The 14837-nt window shown below is 39.2% G+C and overlaps 1 protein-coding gene across 1 annotated transcript; it reads left to right on the forward strand.

Moving 5' to 3' along the window:
- Positions 1-1229: 1229 nt before the first annotated feature.
- Positions 1230-14142, forward strand: LOC137281325 (epithelial-stromal interaction protein 1-like). The gene is made up of 8 exons (XM_067812499.1): positions 1230-1676; positions 3512-3570; positions 5025-5105; positions 7000-7076; positions 7993-8076; positions 9100-9161; positions 10445-10491; positions 12208-14142. The coding sequence occupies exons 1-8, from the start codon at positions 1342-1344 to the stop codon at positions 12477-12479; spliced, it is 1017 nt and encodes a 338-aa protein (XP_067668600.1). The 5' UTR covers positions 1230-1341; the 3' UTR covers positions 12480-14142.
- Positions 14143-14837: the final 695 nt, after the last annotated feature.

Here is a 14837-nt window from a genome sequence, read left to right on the forward strand (position 1 = left end):
AAAGGAAAAAAAAAGAAAACTTTTAAGTTGAGTTAATGAATCCAACACATTGAGGTTCTATGGTACAATATTCCATCTTCAAAGCACAGCAAATTCTTTGTAAATACTAACAGATCAACTGAAACAAAAAATAAAGAGGTGATTTGAACTAAAATGCTCCTACTGAAAACCCAAGCGAATGATGGAAGATAAACTTTCTAAAAAGTCCAATAAATTGAATTTACTGAAAAAAATTACAAATGATAAATTCTAAGAAATTAACACTTAATGAAAGATAAATACATTTACTAAGTATTTGAAATTGATTTCCTGTCATTATTATGTCTGTAATATGGTCCTCAACTTTCCATCTCCTGGGGTGCTTGCTGTATACCGGCTCAAACATGTGCTCCATCAAGGAGCAAGTACATGGTCCAAACGATCATAACCAGAGTAACCCACCCTTGACTATAGAGTTACTAGCCCCTTGATATAAAGTCTTAACTGACACTCAGTTGAAACAATTAGATATGGGTTCAAATCCAGATGTGGAAAACAATTTTTTGCAAATTAATATTTTACAAAAGTAAAATATTTGAGAAAAATACAACTAAACAAAATCTAAAATGTACCAATGATAAACTAAGACAACTTTGGCCGTTAAAGAGACGTTTCGATACAGTTTCTTGTATCGTGAAGCAAGTATCTGTATCGAAACGTCACACATTGCTTTAACAGTTGTTCGTCCATAACGTCCTTATATCCGATTCCCCAACTTTCAAATATGCCACTCAAAGAAATTCTCAGACAGACTGTTATAGTCGGGAGACTACTAAAGCATTTATCCACAAGCAGACCCTCTTTAGAGATCCATAACATGAAAACTGCTCATCAGAAACACTGTGTCACCAAATAGAAGCATTAATTGTGAATATGCATGTTCAGTAACAAAACAAAACTTTAAACAGTTTCTGATACTGAGCAAGTATGCAAAACACTGTTGATTTGTTTTCATAACGCTGTTTTAGAACGTTCAGCAATTACTTCTCTATTTTCATTTATTTATTTATTTATTTATTTATTTATTTGGTAGCTTTAAAAAGTCGATATCGAAACTAGATCCCAAAATATGATGCAATACGTCTAGATGTTCTCCATTTACAGCCGTTCGCTAGACGGCGCTTTGGTATTTATAAAGCGAAATTTCCTCAAAGCTGGGCTCCGTCTCATAATGGCAAGTTGAAACGCGCACAAGGAACCGTGACCCAGCTTAGGGATTCCCCAACAACGTAAACGTCAACAGATCAGTTATATTTAGAGAAAACGATAGCACATCCAAGAAGAGAAAGTGAAAGTGGCACCATGAGTAAGACATTCACCGCACGTCCATCAGTTTCTAGCAGGACTCGCGGATCTACAAGAGGACCAGGAAACCAAACTGCAGCCAGGGGTGGATCCCGAGGACGAGGGACACCCACGGGACGAGGTCGAGGGGCTGTCAGCAATCGATCAGATCAAAACAGGGCAAATCCGTCAACGAGACGGGGAATGTACAATCGAGGCGAGATGGGGTCGCGAGGGGGACGAGGAGGAACTTATCCCCCTAGACGAGGAGGGACGTTCCCCCCGAGGCCTGGCGAGGAGGACGACGGGGGTGCGACCGGAGCAGAAGGGGGAACAGAACAGAGAATATCTCAGTAAGCATAGTGTATAACCATATAGATAATTTGATGTCTTCGCATAATCTCATATGCAAATAAACACTTAATTTCTCAGGAGACATTTTATTTTGTTAAAAAAAACACTTTTTAGATCAACGGTTCAGATTTTTAAAACTATTTTTCCAAGGTTTGTTGATACATCAGCATTGCAACAAACTTTACCAGATTAAATTCTGTCCATCCGTTCTTGATCAACAAGGTGATCAAGTCAACTACTGTCAACTCTGAGAAATGTCCACATTTCCATTTTTGTGAAAAAAACGTCACCTATTTATTTCAAGTACCAAACTATTTTAAGTAAATGTTGTTGAACCACAAATATATTAATAGTCTTTTCTATCAGCACAGTGCTTTCCAGAGGAAAAATGTTTCATCTGGAATTATACGTCTTCTTTGAACATCCTAGAACTTCGAATCAACGTATGTTTCAGGTCTGCAGAAGAAGAAAGAAACGGTTCATTAAACATCATGACTGATGTACAGTGTCAATGTTGGCAAAATCAGTATCTTAACACTAAATTATTGAAACAGATTCAAGTTAGAGTCAAGATTATGAAGTGCTACCTTTGTTTTGCATCAATTAAGATGAACTTAAGATTGTAACATGTTTTCATATATTCTAATCTTAAACCTGTATCACCAGTGTTGAAAATTCAATTTAGACTGTGCTTTTAAAGACAGTGCTGAAGATACCATGTTTCAAACCTGAAGCAAATCTGATGCTGAATTATATCAGTGTATGTTGCGCGTATGTGGTGATGCTGTAATGTGCAAAAAATACTTACTCTCTACCCAAATCTACATCATGTGTTTATGTAAGTGCTATGACATCCACAAATGAATAATGCTGAATTCTGCTTAAATTAAAAGATCAATAAAATATTGTCAGTTTTCAAATACTACTATTATTAGCCACAATTTTGTGTTCTATGGCTGTCACTTCTGGATACAGACAGAAAATACATGTAAATCTGAAAATAACATACATATTGCACAAGGTATTTGAAACAAATAATGCTTTCCTACCTGTTTAATAATCAAAGTACACACATTTGAACACTTTAAAACATATTAAGCATGTTAAATAAAATTACTCAATGAATGAGTTAATGACACGATCATTGTTAGCTGGATTAACACATGGAGTTGTCTGCCCCTGGCAATACACCCCTCCCTCACACAAATCTATGTGAAATGTGCATCCCTGGTTACATTAAGTTAAAATTTGTTTTATAATGGAGAGGATTGATGTGTGCTTATGATAAAAATAATCTAAAGTGTGCCATCGATTGATAAAACAAATTTCAATGTTCAGCAATATTTTAAATTGTTGGAAAACTATGAAAGAACAGAGCAGACCAACCTTTTTCGCCAATGGCGCCAACGCGGGAATATCTTCTGAAGGGACCAGTCGTTGTTTTTCACCCAAATACATCGTGGAAAAAGCCAGAACGCGTAAAACAAGGACCCCCAAAATTGGACCAGGTTTTCATGAGTACTACAGAGTTACGTCCCTTGGCAACTCACTTAGTGTGGACTTGCTACTTACATACATCCTTTGAATTCTTTCACTGTAAATGAAATAAGTATTTAAGTGACAACAGTGTCACTATCCTCACAAAGCTAAATGATCCAAACTCACATACAGCACTGGAGTGTAACACTGATTACAACAGTCGTTGTGCAAGGATGGCATTGTCCCCTGGTATGTCATGGTACATATGATTCCGAATCAGCTTCTACTGTTGATAATACATGATGTTTCAAATTTTCTTTGGATGCATAAATCATGTTCTTTGTTTTCTTGACAGTCAAGGAGCGTATTCTGTTATCAGTCCCAATGAGAAGAAAAGGCAACAGATTTCTGAGCGTAGGTATCAGTGACACTATTCACTGTCCTTATTAACATTTGGCAAAGGGGTAGCTTAAAGCATTTGCTTGTCATGTCTAGGCTTCAGTTCCCTTAATGGGTTCAGTGTGAGGACCTTTTGTAGTGTTTGTCGCTATGAGATTACTGCATTATTGCTAAAGGTTTTGCTTGGACACATTTTATTTAGAAAAAAAATGCTCTTGGATTTCTCTCACTAATAAGGAGATTGTTAATGAAGGTTCCCTAAATATGGTTATAATGAGTGAGTTTAGTTTTATGCCGCATTCAGCAATATTCCAGCTATATGGCAGCAGTCTGTAAACAATCCAGTGATCAACAGCAACTGATCTGCGCAATTGGAAATCTATGACATTGTGTCAACCGAGTCAACGAGCCTGACCACCCGATCCATTCAGTCGCCTCTTACAACGAGCATGGATTACTGAAGACCTCATTTTCATGGGTCTCATTGTAATGAACTCAAACAGACTCAGCACTGTTTTATATCTGTAGTTTGCAACCTTACCCTTTCAGGTGCCCAAACTATTCACTGCTGATCGCAACTGATGCTTAGTGCGATCCTCCCATGAATCATGAAATCCAGGTTTGCAGAGCACAAATAGACTAACATCTAGTTTCTGAAAAGAATAAACTTTACACCCAAAAAGGTTTCTAAATCATACCCATAAAGTGGAATGAAAGGGACCTCGAGACTTTCTACACTTGACACATATTCTAGACTTGCATGGGCTGAATTGAATATATTTGTTTGAGACAGATTAGTTAAAGGGTTGGGTGGTCAAGTTTGCTGATATGGTTGTATGTCATCACATCCCCGATTAGGGTGGTGGGGTAGCCTAGTGGTTGAAGTGTTGACTTGTCATGCTGAAGACCCGGGTTCATTTTCCCACATGGGTACAATGTGTGAAGCCCATTTCTGGTGATCGCCGCTGTGATTTTGCTGGAATATTGCTGAAAATGGCATAAAAACAAACTCACCAAGTCAGTGAGAATCACTGAGTCATGAGTTCTCATGACAACAGATCACCATCATGTCTATGGATGGAATATTACTGTGTGGTGTTAAACAACAATGTAAACAGTATTTTTCTGTTTTGAAAACTTGAATCAAATTACTTCATTACCTAACCACCCCACCCCATACATACTTGACCCCACCACCCCACCCACTTGCCCACCCTTTTCCTCTGTTACAGTACATCTCAAATGGTAGATACATAGATACCACGGTAACTATGAAAGTCCGGGCGATGGGTTAGCCTACTGGTTAAAGCAATTATTTTTCCCATCTGGGTTCATTTCACCAAATAGGTACAACATGTGAAGCCTATTTCTGGTGCACCACACCGCGATATTGAGGGAATATTGCTAAAAGCTACGTAAGAACTAACCTCACTCAATCACTTAATAGTCTTTTCTCTTTGCATGTACAGAGGCACGACGCGAAACAGAAGCTTATGAGAGACACAAAGCCGAGAACAAGCCTGGCCACGTCTCATATCACGGAACAGTAGGTGAGATATAAAGGATGTAATGTCTCATAATTGCACAGTGAGATACGGTGAGTGATAAGACATCCCTGCATGCATGACAGATGGATAGCCCAGTGGTTAAACCGTTTGGTTATAACACCTAGGACCTGGGTTTCAACCTAGGCACTATACATGAACCACAGTGGTATTGCATGAGTAACACAAATACCCACTCACTCACACACTCCTTTACTCACCCACACACTCACACTTTCACTCACTGACCCACACGCTCACCCTCTCCTTCACCCACTGCTTCACTCATCTGCTTACTCACACACTCCTTTACTCATCTGCTCCTTCACTCACCCACTCCTTCATTCATCTGCTCCTACACTTACCCACTCTCTCACCCACTCACTCACTCTTTCCTTGACTCACACACTCCTTCAATCCTCTACTCCTTCACTCACCCACTGCTTCACTCACCCGCTCCTTCACTCATCTGCTCCTTTACTCATCCGCTCCATCACACATCTGCTCCTTCACTCACCCACTCACCCTTTCCTTGACTCACCCACTCCTTCACTCCTCTGCTCCTTCACTCACCCACTGCTTCATTCATCCGCTCCTTCACTCACCCATTTTCTCATCGGCTCCTTCACTCATCTGCTCCTTCACTCATCCGCTACTTCATTCATCTGCTCCTTCACTCACCCACTGCTTCACTCACCCACTTACTCATCCGCGCCTTCACTCAAGCACTCTTTCACTCATCCGCTCCTTCACTCATCTTCTCCTTCACTCATCCGCTCCTTCACTCATCTGCTCCTTCACTCACCCACTTACTCATCCACTCCTTCATTCAAGCGCTTTTTCACTCATCCGCTCCTTCACTCATCCGCTACTTCATTCATCCGCTCCTTCACTCACCCACTGCTTCACTCACCCACTTACTCATCTGCGCCTTCACTCAAGCACTCTTTCACTCATCCGCTCCTTCACTCATCTTCTCCTTCACTCATCCGCTCCTTCACTCATCTGCTCCTTCACTCACCCACTGCTTCACTCACCCACTTACTCATCCGCTCCTTCATTCAAGCACTTTTTCACTCATCCGCTCCTTCACTCACCCACTCCTTCACTCACCCTCCTTCACTCATCCGCTCCTTCACTCACCCACTCACTCACCCACGTCTTCACTCACCCACTCATTCATTCATCCACTCCTTTAATCATCCGTTACTTCATTCACCCACTCACTCACCCACTCACTCACCCACCCCTCACTCACCCATTCCTTCATTCATCTGCTCACTCACTCAGTAACACACCCTTTCACTCATCCGCTCCTTCACTCACCCACTCTCTCACCCACTCCTTCACTCACTTACCCACTCTCTCCTTTACTCACCCACACGCTCACTCCTTCACTCACTCCTTTACTCACCCACACACTCTCTCCTTCACTCACTCCTTTACTTGCCCATACTCCTTCACTCACTCCCTTACTCGCTCACACACTCACTCCTTCACTCTCCTTTACTCACCCACACTCACTCTTTCACTCACTCCTTTACTCGCCCACTTACTCCTTTACTTACCCACACACTCCTTCACTCACTTCTTCACTCACTCCTTCACTCATCTGCTCCTTCACTAACCCACCTACTCCTTCACTCAAACGTACATTCCCCAATCCTTCACTCACTAACCCACACACTCATCCACTCCTTCACTCACTCACTCCTTTACTCACTTCACTTGCTCACTCCTTAACTCACTCATTCCTTCACTTCTTCACTCACACAACCCACCCACCCACTCACTCTCACTTACAGTCACGCAGTCAGTCACTCACTCACTGACTGCTCCAGGATCTCACAAAGTGTTTTTCACTGGCTCCAGTGTAATGAGACTGTTGTGTCTGTTTCAGGAGGAGGAGAGATAACGGAGGGAGAGGCGAGGAGAAATATGGCAATGAAGAATATGAACGCCAAGTACAATATGCTGGTTAGTGTCATCTAAAATCATACACGCTGTCATATTGAGTTGAGCTGCACTTATGACACTTGATAACCCATCTTTGATTTCTAATGAAGAGTTCATGTATTCTCTCCCATTATGTTTCTGACTCGCAGCTGTGTAACATCTTTTTAGATTTCACTACGGGAAAAATACTAAGTTTAAAGCATTCTAAGACAAAAAACATCAATATCATGAAGAGGGACACCAGAAATGGTCTTCACACATATTGGGAACCCGGGTCTTTCAGCATGATTATGTATTGGCTCGTCATGTCGAAGACACGCATTCGATTCCTTACATGGCTACTATGTGGGCGGACCATGTCTGGTATCTCACACGTTAATATTGCTGAAACTGACAGTCAACTCTCGTCTGTCCGACACTCAATGATCTGACATTCATGTTAATCCGACCAAAAATTAGGGAACCATTTAAAACAGTGATTATTTGCTATCCTTAATCCGACATTCTAGCTTTCCGACTCCGACACACCAAGCTAGCAAGTGATTATTGTAAATACATCGTAAAAACATTTGTTAATCCGACAATCAACACAGCTGGTCAGATAATCTGACCAGAAACAGTCACACATGGGTGGTAATTAATGTGTTCCTTACTGGCTGCTGCTTGACACCACTGTCGGTGAACATCACACTTGTAATTACAAATACAAGATAATTAATTGAGATGATTTAATCAAGAAATAACAATAGAGCAAGCTGTTTTTAGAATTTGCCAAATATAACAAATAACTCACACACCTAAGCAATGTTTTCCATGATATCTTGTTGGTAATAAACCAGTTATTAAATATGAGCTTTCAACCAATTCCCAACACTAGTAGTGATACAATATTGTATTGTTGCTACATTACAATACATGATACAACTCTTGTTGCCAGGAGCAACGGAAAAAGCGAAAGGAGGAAGAGAAGAGGGTCCAGGAGGAAGAGTTCTTGAAAAAGAAGATGGAGGGCAGAAGGAAGGTGAGTCAGACACAATTTAGTTTCAGGAGACTGAATATATGTAACAGTATAAAAATTTCTGGCCTTGACCACGTGACCAAGGATAAGCCTGTTGCAAGCTGACAAGGTAAGGATGTCACCGATGGGATGACGCCACGTCCGGCATACACAAGGCCATTCTAGATCATAGGGAACAAATGTTGGGAATATAACTTTTGGATTACACTTTCTTAGTAAAGTGGAATTATTGTACTTTCTTAATTAAGATCCATTTGCTGGGTATGAAACGCCCAAAAATTTCAGCTAGACCACAGGGCTGGTTAGAAGTAAAACTTGCCAGCCTGGACCAAAACTGACATGCCCTAAAAAAATATGTATTTACTTAACATAATTACATTAAAATTTGTAAAACATTGACAAGCCTTATAACAATGCAAGAATGAACAATTTATTTCAGATTTGTGTTTAATACTTGAATTCATGTTATCACTTCATCATTGTGTTGCACAAATGCAAAGCAAGACAATACACTTTTCACATTGATATAGCACTAATGTGAATACAAGGAAAAATCAAAGAAAGCCATTGAAAATACATACACATGCATTCAACCACACTCACAGTTTACCTCATCCGACTCATTTTAGTGAGTGAGTTTAGTTTTACGTCACTTTTAGCAATATTCCAGTAATATCACAGATGGGGACACCAGAAAATGGGCTTCACACATTGTACCCATGTGGGGAATCGAACCTCTAGGCTAATCCACTGCCCAGGGCCTAGATTTTCAAAGCTCTCTTAGCACTAAGATAATCATAAGTGCCATACATTAACATTAATTTTCAACTATCCAAGCGCTAAGAGAGCTTTGAAAATTTAGGTCCTGGCTCGTATGTGGCTATGCAAGGGAGATAACTACAGGTAAGGATATATCCTATGGTTGAAGGTGTCTGATGAGTTTGTGCCTTTATCCCTGAATCAAGGTGAAAGTTGTTTTTGTTGATTATGTGAGACAGTGACATCTTAGATATTTTCTGTTGGCAGACCGAGGAAAACAAGAGGCGGGCTGAGAGAGAGGATGCAAAGAAACATGAAGAAATGGACAGGTGAGGCTCGTTAGTTCTTTTTAAGGTTTTAGAATTGAATGTAAATGATAGACAAAAATGGAATTAAAAATGCAGTCAACTTTTGGTTAGCATGATCAATCAATTCATTTTTAGCTGCTCAAGTGCAAATATGCTAAAAACTTAAACAGAACTCTATAGTTACCAAAGTCTTTCAGTTTGAGTACAAGGCTCCAATGAGACCTCCGTTTGATTTGGTGTTTGACCTGCTATTTGATCATTTTCAATAAGATTCTTCATACAAGTAGAAACATCAGATTTCATTTAACTCTAAAACTCTGAAGAGGATAAAATGGATCGTGATGGAGCATTAATAAACTTGCAAGAATTACATTGTTGTCAGAGGGCAAGGTTGGGTTTGGATGTTTTTAAACACCTTAATCAGCAATATTCCAGCAACATAGCGAGTGTCTGTAAATAATCGAATTTGGACTAGACAATCCAGTGGTCAACAGCATGAGCATGGATCTATGTAATAGGGATACCATGACATGTGTCAACCAATTTAGTGGGCCTAACCACCCGATCATGTTAGTTGCCTCTTACGACATGCATAGTCGCGTGTATCACTTTCCATATACACAACTGGAGTGAGTGAGTGAGTGAGTTTAGTTTTACACCACACTCAGAAATATTCCAGCTAAATGCGGCTGTCTGTAAATAATTGAGTCTGGACCAGACAATCCAGTGACCAACAATATTAGCATCCATCCGTGCTAATGAGTCTGACCACCCAATCCCATTAGTCGCCTCTTACCACAAGCATAGTCGCCTTTTGTGGCAAGCATGGGTTGCTGAAGACTTATTCTACCCTTGATATTGGCAGAAGGAAGTTAAAAAATTACATCATCCTGAGACTGATAACGTCCTAGTAGTTAAAGACTATTTCTTATGACAAGTATGTGTTACTGAAGGGCAGCTCTAACATGAATCTTCAAGGGTCATAGGGCATGGATACATCGGATGTTTTCATAAGAATGCAGTGTGTCATGTTTGAGTTTGGGATGCGATGAATAATTTTTGAGAATGTTAAGTGAAGAACAGTCATAAAAGTTTCCAGCTTCAAAATATATTTCAATATTTCAGCCATATCGTGTCATATTTCAGTAAATAATGAATTTTTAGAAATATTTGGTGAGAAATAACTATATTGCATTCTCAGCCAATTTTCATTTAATTTTCAAAGCTGATTGTGTTTATTTATATGTTTGGTTAATTTTTCGACTAGAACTGAATTTTATGAATGTTGTTTGTCTCTGTTCCAGAATCAAAAACAAATTTCTGGAGAGATTTGAACGATCTGCGCCTAAAGGTAAGACACTGAATACTCTTCATGATGAATGGTTAAGTACTGAAGTATTAAGTACTGAGTGAATGAGTGAGTGAGTGAGTGAGTGAGTGAGTGAGTGAGTGAGTGAGTGAGTGAGTGAGATTTAAATTTTCCCTCAGCCTTACCATGACACAGTGGCACCAGATATTGACTTCAGCATAGGTCCATTTATGGAGCCACATGGGCTAAAAAATCCCCTTGCCCAATGCCCGGGACAAATCATTTTTTATTTCATGAAGTGAAATAATGGTATCTTACTTGTCTGTGGGCTGCTAGATAATTTCCACTTATGATTTCAAATTCCAAATAAACTTGGATTTGATTTCATATCTGCTCAAAATGTAGCTATTAAATTTCACAGTGATAATAAAGTAGATATGAAATAAATCATTTTTGAAAGCCTCAAAGAAGTATTATGAATGTCAGGATCTTCTCTTTTCTATACACGTTTCTCGGCTTTTCTTTGTCCCTTTGTCTTGAGTATCATAGAAATTCTATATGAGAGGATTTAGTGATATTTCAATGCTGTCGCATTCAAATGACAACAATAATTTTGCTCCAGAAGCTGTTGACCTGTTTTTCCTACAGTAGAGTCTTTGGTTATTTGAAATATAAAACAGTAAAAAGGAATTAATTTTGGTGATAAATATAATCTCACTAAGTCTCTTTCATCATACCGTCTTTGTTCCTTCATCATCTCAGGAATAGCTGTTTCTTGTTGAGAGTTGTGTCCCTTGAGCACACCAGGAACCAATAATTCTGGTTTCAAATCACACTTCAACATGTTTTTATCTCAATTCCAGCACTATAATTATTGTGTGGGTTTTGCCAACATGCTAATCTGAGACCTGCATTGCCATTAATTTTTAATTTCGTAATTAATTTTTGACATTCTGATATAAAAAGAATATTGTTTAAATACTTTTTCCAAACTTACTCACTCTCGTAACAAACATGACTCAGATACTGTATTGAGTAGACCATTTGTAATCTATGGAGGGGAGTCTGGGATTGTGTAAAAAAAAAGTCACTGTTTTTTCTGGATTCTGGTAAATTATTTTGGGGTGATTTTCACCCATAACGCATGGATCAAAGGACTGTTATACAAAATTGTCTCTCCTCATGCCGTGGTAACATTTATGAACTGTGCATTATCCATCATCCATAATATCCAGCAAAAACTCTCCAATAAATCTTCTACAATACCCTGGATGCATCTGCTGCTACTTTTGTTATCTCCCTTAGCTGGCTTTTTATCCAGTCAGGTGTTTAGGCTGGGAAAATGAGTGCGGCAGTCACAAGCGTTCTATCATAACTGACTTCTGCTTCTTTTATCTAACCGATTAAACTTGGCATCATAATTGTCGCAGATTTACTGTGAAAGAGGTAGAGTGAATGCTTGCATATATTTTTTTAAGGTTTCAGGTCTGTCAATTTGTGTGTATAATTATTTCCCTAAGTCAGAATCACACAGTTAGAAAACCTTCAAGGCTGCAGCCACCATCTTTGTTTACACTGGCAAGCTCAGATGTAAAGGCTTAACTGATTGGCAAATGTGAGAATGCGGAGCCAGCAAAGGGAGGCAATGAATTTGAATGTACGGTACTAGTGGAAATTCATTGGAATGTATATCCTGGGGATTATCGAGGATGTTGCTTACCCTGTTGACCGAAGCTGATGTGATTGTCTATGTTTCAGCTGTTCCCTCTAAGACTTCAAGTGCCAGTGTTGCTATTCCCTCCAGGTCATGTGACCCTCAGCCTCATTCACACCCAGTCAATGAGCCACAGCGCCCAGTACGTGATCAGCCAAAGAGAGAGAGAGACACTCATCAAATGAGCTCTGAAATGAACTCTGACCTTGCCACTTTACATGCCATGTTTCCCCAGTATTCTCAAGATGCTATTGATGAAATCTACTCCCAGAGTGGGTCACTGGAAGTCACAGCAGGAATACTGGCAGATCAATGAAATGAGACAATATGAAAATCCATAATTTTTCCATTTAGCTCACCTGTAATGAGTGAGAATGGTTTTATGTCGCTGATAGCAATAGTGAGGAACTCCAGAAATTGGTTTCACACAGTGTACCCATATGAGGAATTGAATCAGGCTCTTCGGCGAAGAAGAGCGAATGATTTAATCTTGATCTTATACCACTATTCTTCTTCCTCCAGAATGTGAAGAGCAGTGTGACATTTTTCAGCAATTCGTGCTTGTCGTAAGTGGCAACTAACAGGATTAGGCTGTCAGGCAAGTCAACTATGTTGACACATCATGGTAGAGTTGTGCACATCAGTGAGGATGCTGTTGATCTGAGTGAGTGATCATGAGTTGAGAGTGAGTGAGTGAGTGAGTTTTTACGCCATTTTTAGCAATATTCCAGCAACATCACGGTGAGGGACACCAGAAATGTACTTCACACATTGTACCCATATGGGGAGTCATACCTAAATCTTCAGCAAGAATGAACACTTTAATCACCAGACTAATGGTTTAAGAAACAGATTTCTGCATTCATGTCTGTGAGGTACCATTTATCTCTCGCTCATTAGACCTGTTGTGAAACTGCTCATGAGGTAAGTTCTATACCTAAGCCATAAATAAAAGCTGTGATGTCTCTTTATGATTTGCACAATAGGAACACTAAGTATTGTGGAGAAAAGACAAAAAAACTGAATAGCTTCTCTTTTTCCTGTGCATTGCAGTTGCATTCTGTCAAAATAGTTTGTGATGTGTCTTTCAGCTGTGACATATTGCATTGTTCTCCCACACCTGTCATGGACATGTTTAACCAAGGTATCCAATGGCAACAAGGCGACGAGGGTTTAACATTAACTAGGGGGTTCACCATAATCTATTGTCAGCTGGCGCGAGATAGGAAAGAGCATGATACCTTCATGCCTCTTGTTCTAGAGTGCATGTTTGTTATGTGGTATAGGGTATATCAATTAAGAAACTAATTCTGATTTTGTGTTTTTTTGTTTGGACATTTCATAAGATAATGTTTGTATTCATGGTTTTCAGTCCATATTTGACAAGGCATTTCAGGGTGACCATTTAATTGATTTGTTCATTCTTATTACAGACATATTCTGAAGCACCCTTGAGGGCTCTGTCGATTTTTATCACAGAAGTCATGAGAATTTGTCAATATATTTTTATCAATCAGGCATGAGAATTTTTCACAGTTTTCTGTGACTTACATATCAGCTTGGGACAGTTTTTACATCAGCATCAGTTTCTATTGCATATGTCATTCAGTGCTGATGGCATTTAAAATTTTCCTCCAAAATTGAAATTGGCTGTTCTTATCCCTGATCAATATTGAATGAAAAATTCCCGATTTGTTTCTGTTTCCACAAATACTCCACAAAAGTAATTAAAGACAGTGATGAAGGATGGTATGACCTAGTAAACGAATAATTGTCATTTAAGGAAAAAGTTTGGTTCCAAACGTTTTTCATCCATTGGATGATTGTTCTCATTTTTTGGACAATCTATTTGTACTTGACAAACATGTGTATCTGGATTTGTAAATACTGCACACCTTACTAGTTTCATGTCGCATGTTTTGTGATTTGTATTGTTGGTCCAAAATCAAATTTCTAAACAATAAAATGCTTTTTTAGGATTCACGTGTTATGTTATTATTAAAGCTTTTGTCGTTACGGCTCAAAACAATGGCAGACAGATAATAAACTTGCTCACTGCTCACTCAGATGAGAGGCTAGTTTGTGTCAAGTGGACAAGTGCCTGAATCAGGGATGGCAATTTTCAATGAATTCGCGGAAATCTGTGGATTTAAATGCAAATCAGTTGATCTTGAAATTCATTTAAATCCCGGGAGAAAATATGCAGGAGGTTGAAGTCATGCCCATTGACGTCGGGTTACCACATCTGTGTCTCTTCGGCTATCAAATTTCAGAATTTCATCGTAACTTCTTAGATACATATACATTGTTTCGGTCCAAAGACCCCTAGCTGATTTTCAGCTGAAATCAATTTCGCTTGTTGCCATCCCTGCTGAATGGTTAAATGATTGGACACATAAATAAGCAAGGGAGCGAGGGGAGGTAAGTGAGTCATAATTTATTGCACATGGGCAATACTTCAGCCGTAGAGTGATGAAAACAATTAAATGGTATACATAGTAATTAAGGCCAGACCAATTCTACTTCTTGTTTTACAGATTTGTGTCCTCTGAAAACCTAACGGGAGGCAGGGAAAAAAAAAAAATGAAATTTCCAAAGCAATATTCCATCTAAATACTCAAAATATTTTACTTTTGGCAATTTTTTAGCCTATAAAAACATTAGGATTTTATTT

Source organism: Haliotis asinina, chromosome 4 (genome assembly GCF_037392515.1).
Source record: "Haliotis asinina isolate JCU_RB_2024 chromosome 4, JCU_Hal_asi_v2, whole genome shotgun sequence".
NCBI lineage: Eukaryota > Metazoa > Mollusca > Gastropoda > Lepetellida > Haliotidae > Haliotis > Haliotis asinina.

Excerpts from the sequence above, each read along its gene's own strand:
- LOC137281325 (XM_067812499.1), top strand. The coding sequence starts at position 1,342 with ATGAGTAAGACATTCACCGCACGTCCATCAGTTTCTAGCAGGACTCGC. Across the intron at positions 1,677-3,511 it reads ACAGAACAGAGAATATCTCA|TCAAGGAGCGTATTCTGTTA; the intron begins GTAAGCATAGTG and ends TTTTCTTGACAG. Across the intron at positions 10,492-12,207 it reads TGAACGATCTGCGCCTAAAG|CTGTTCCCTCTAAGACTTCA; the intron begins GTAAGACACTGA and ends TCTATGTTTCAG.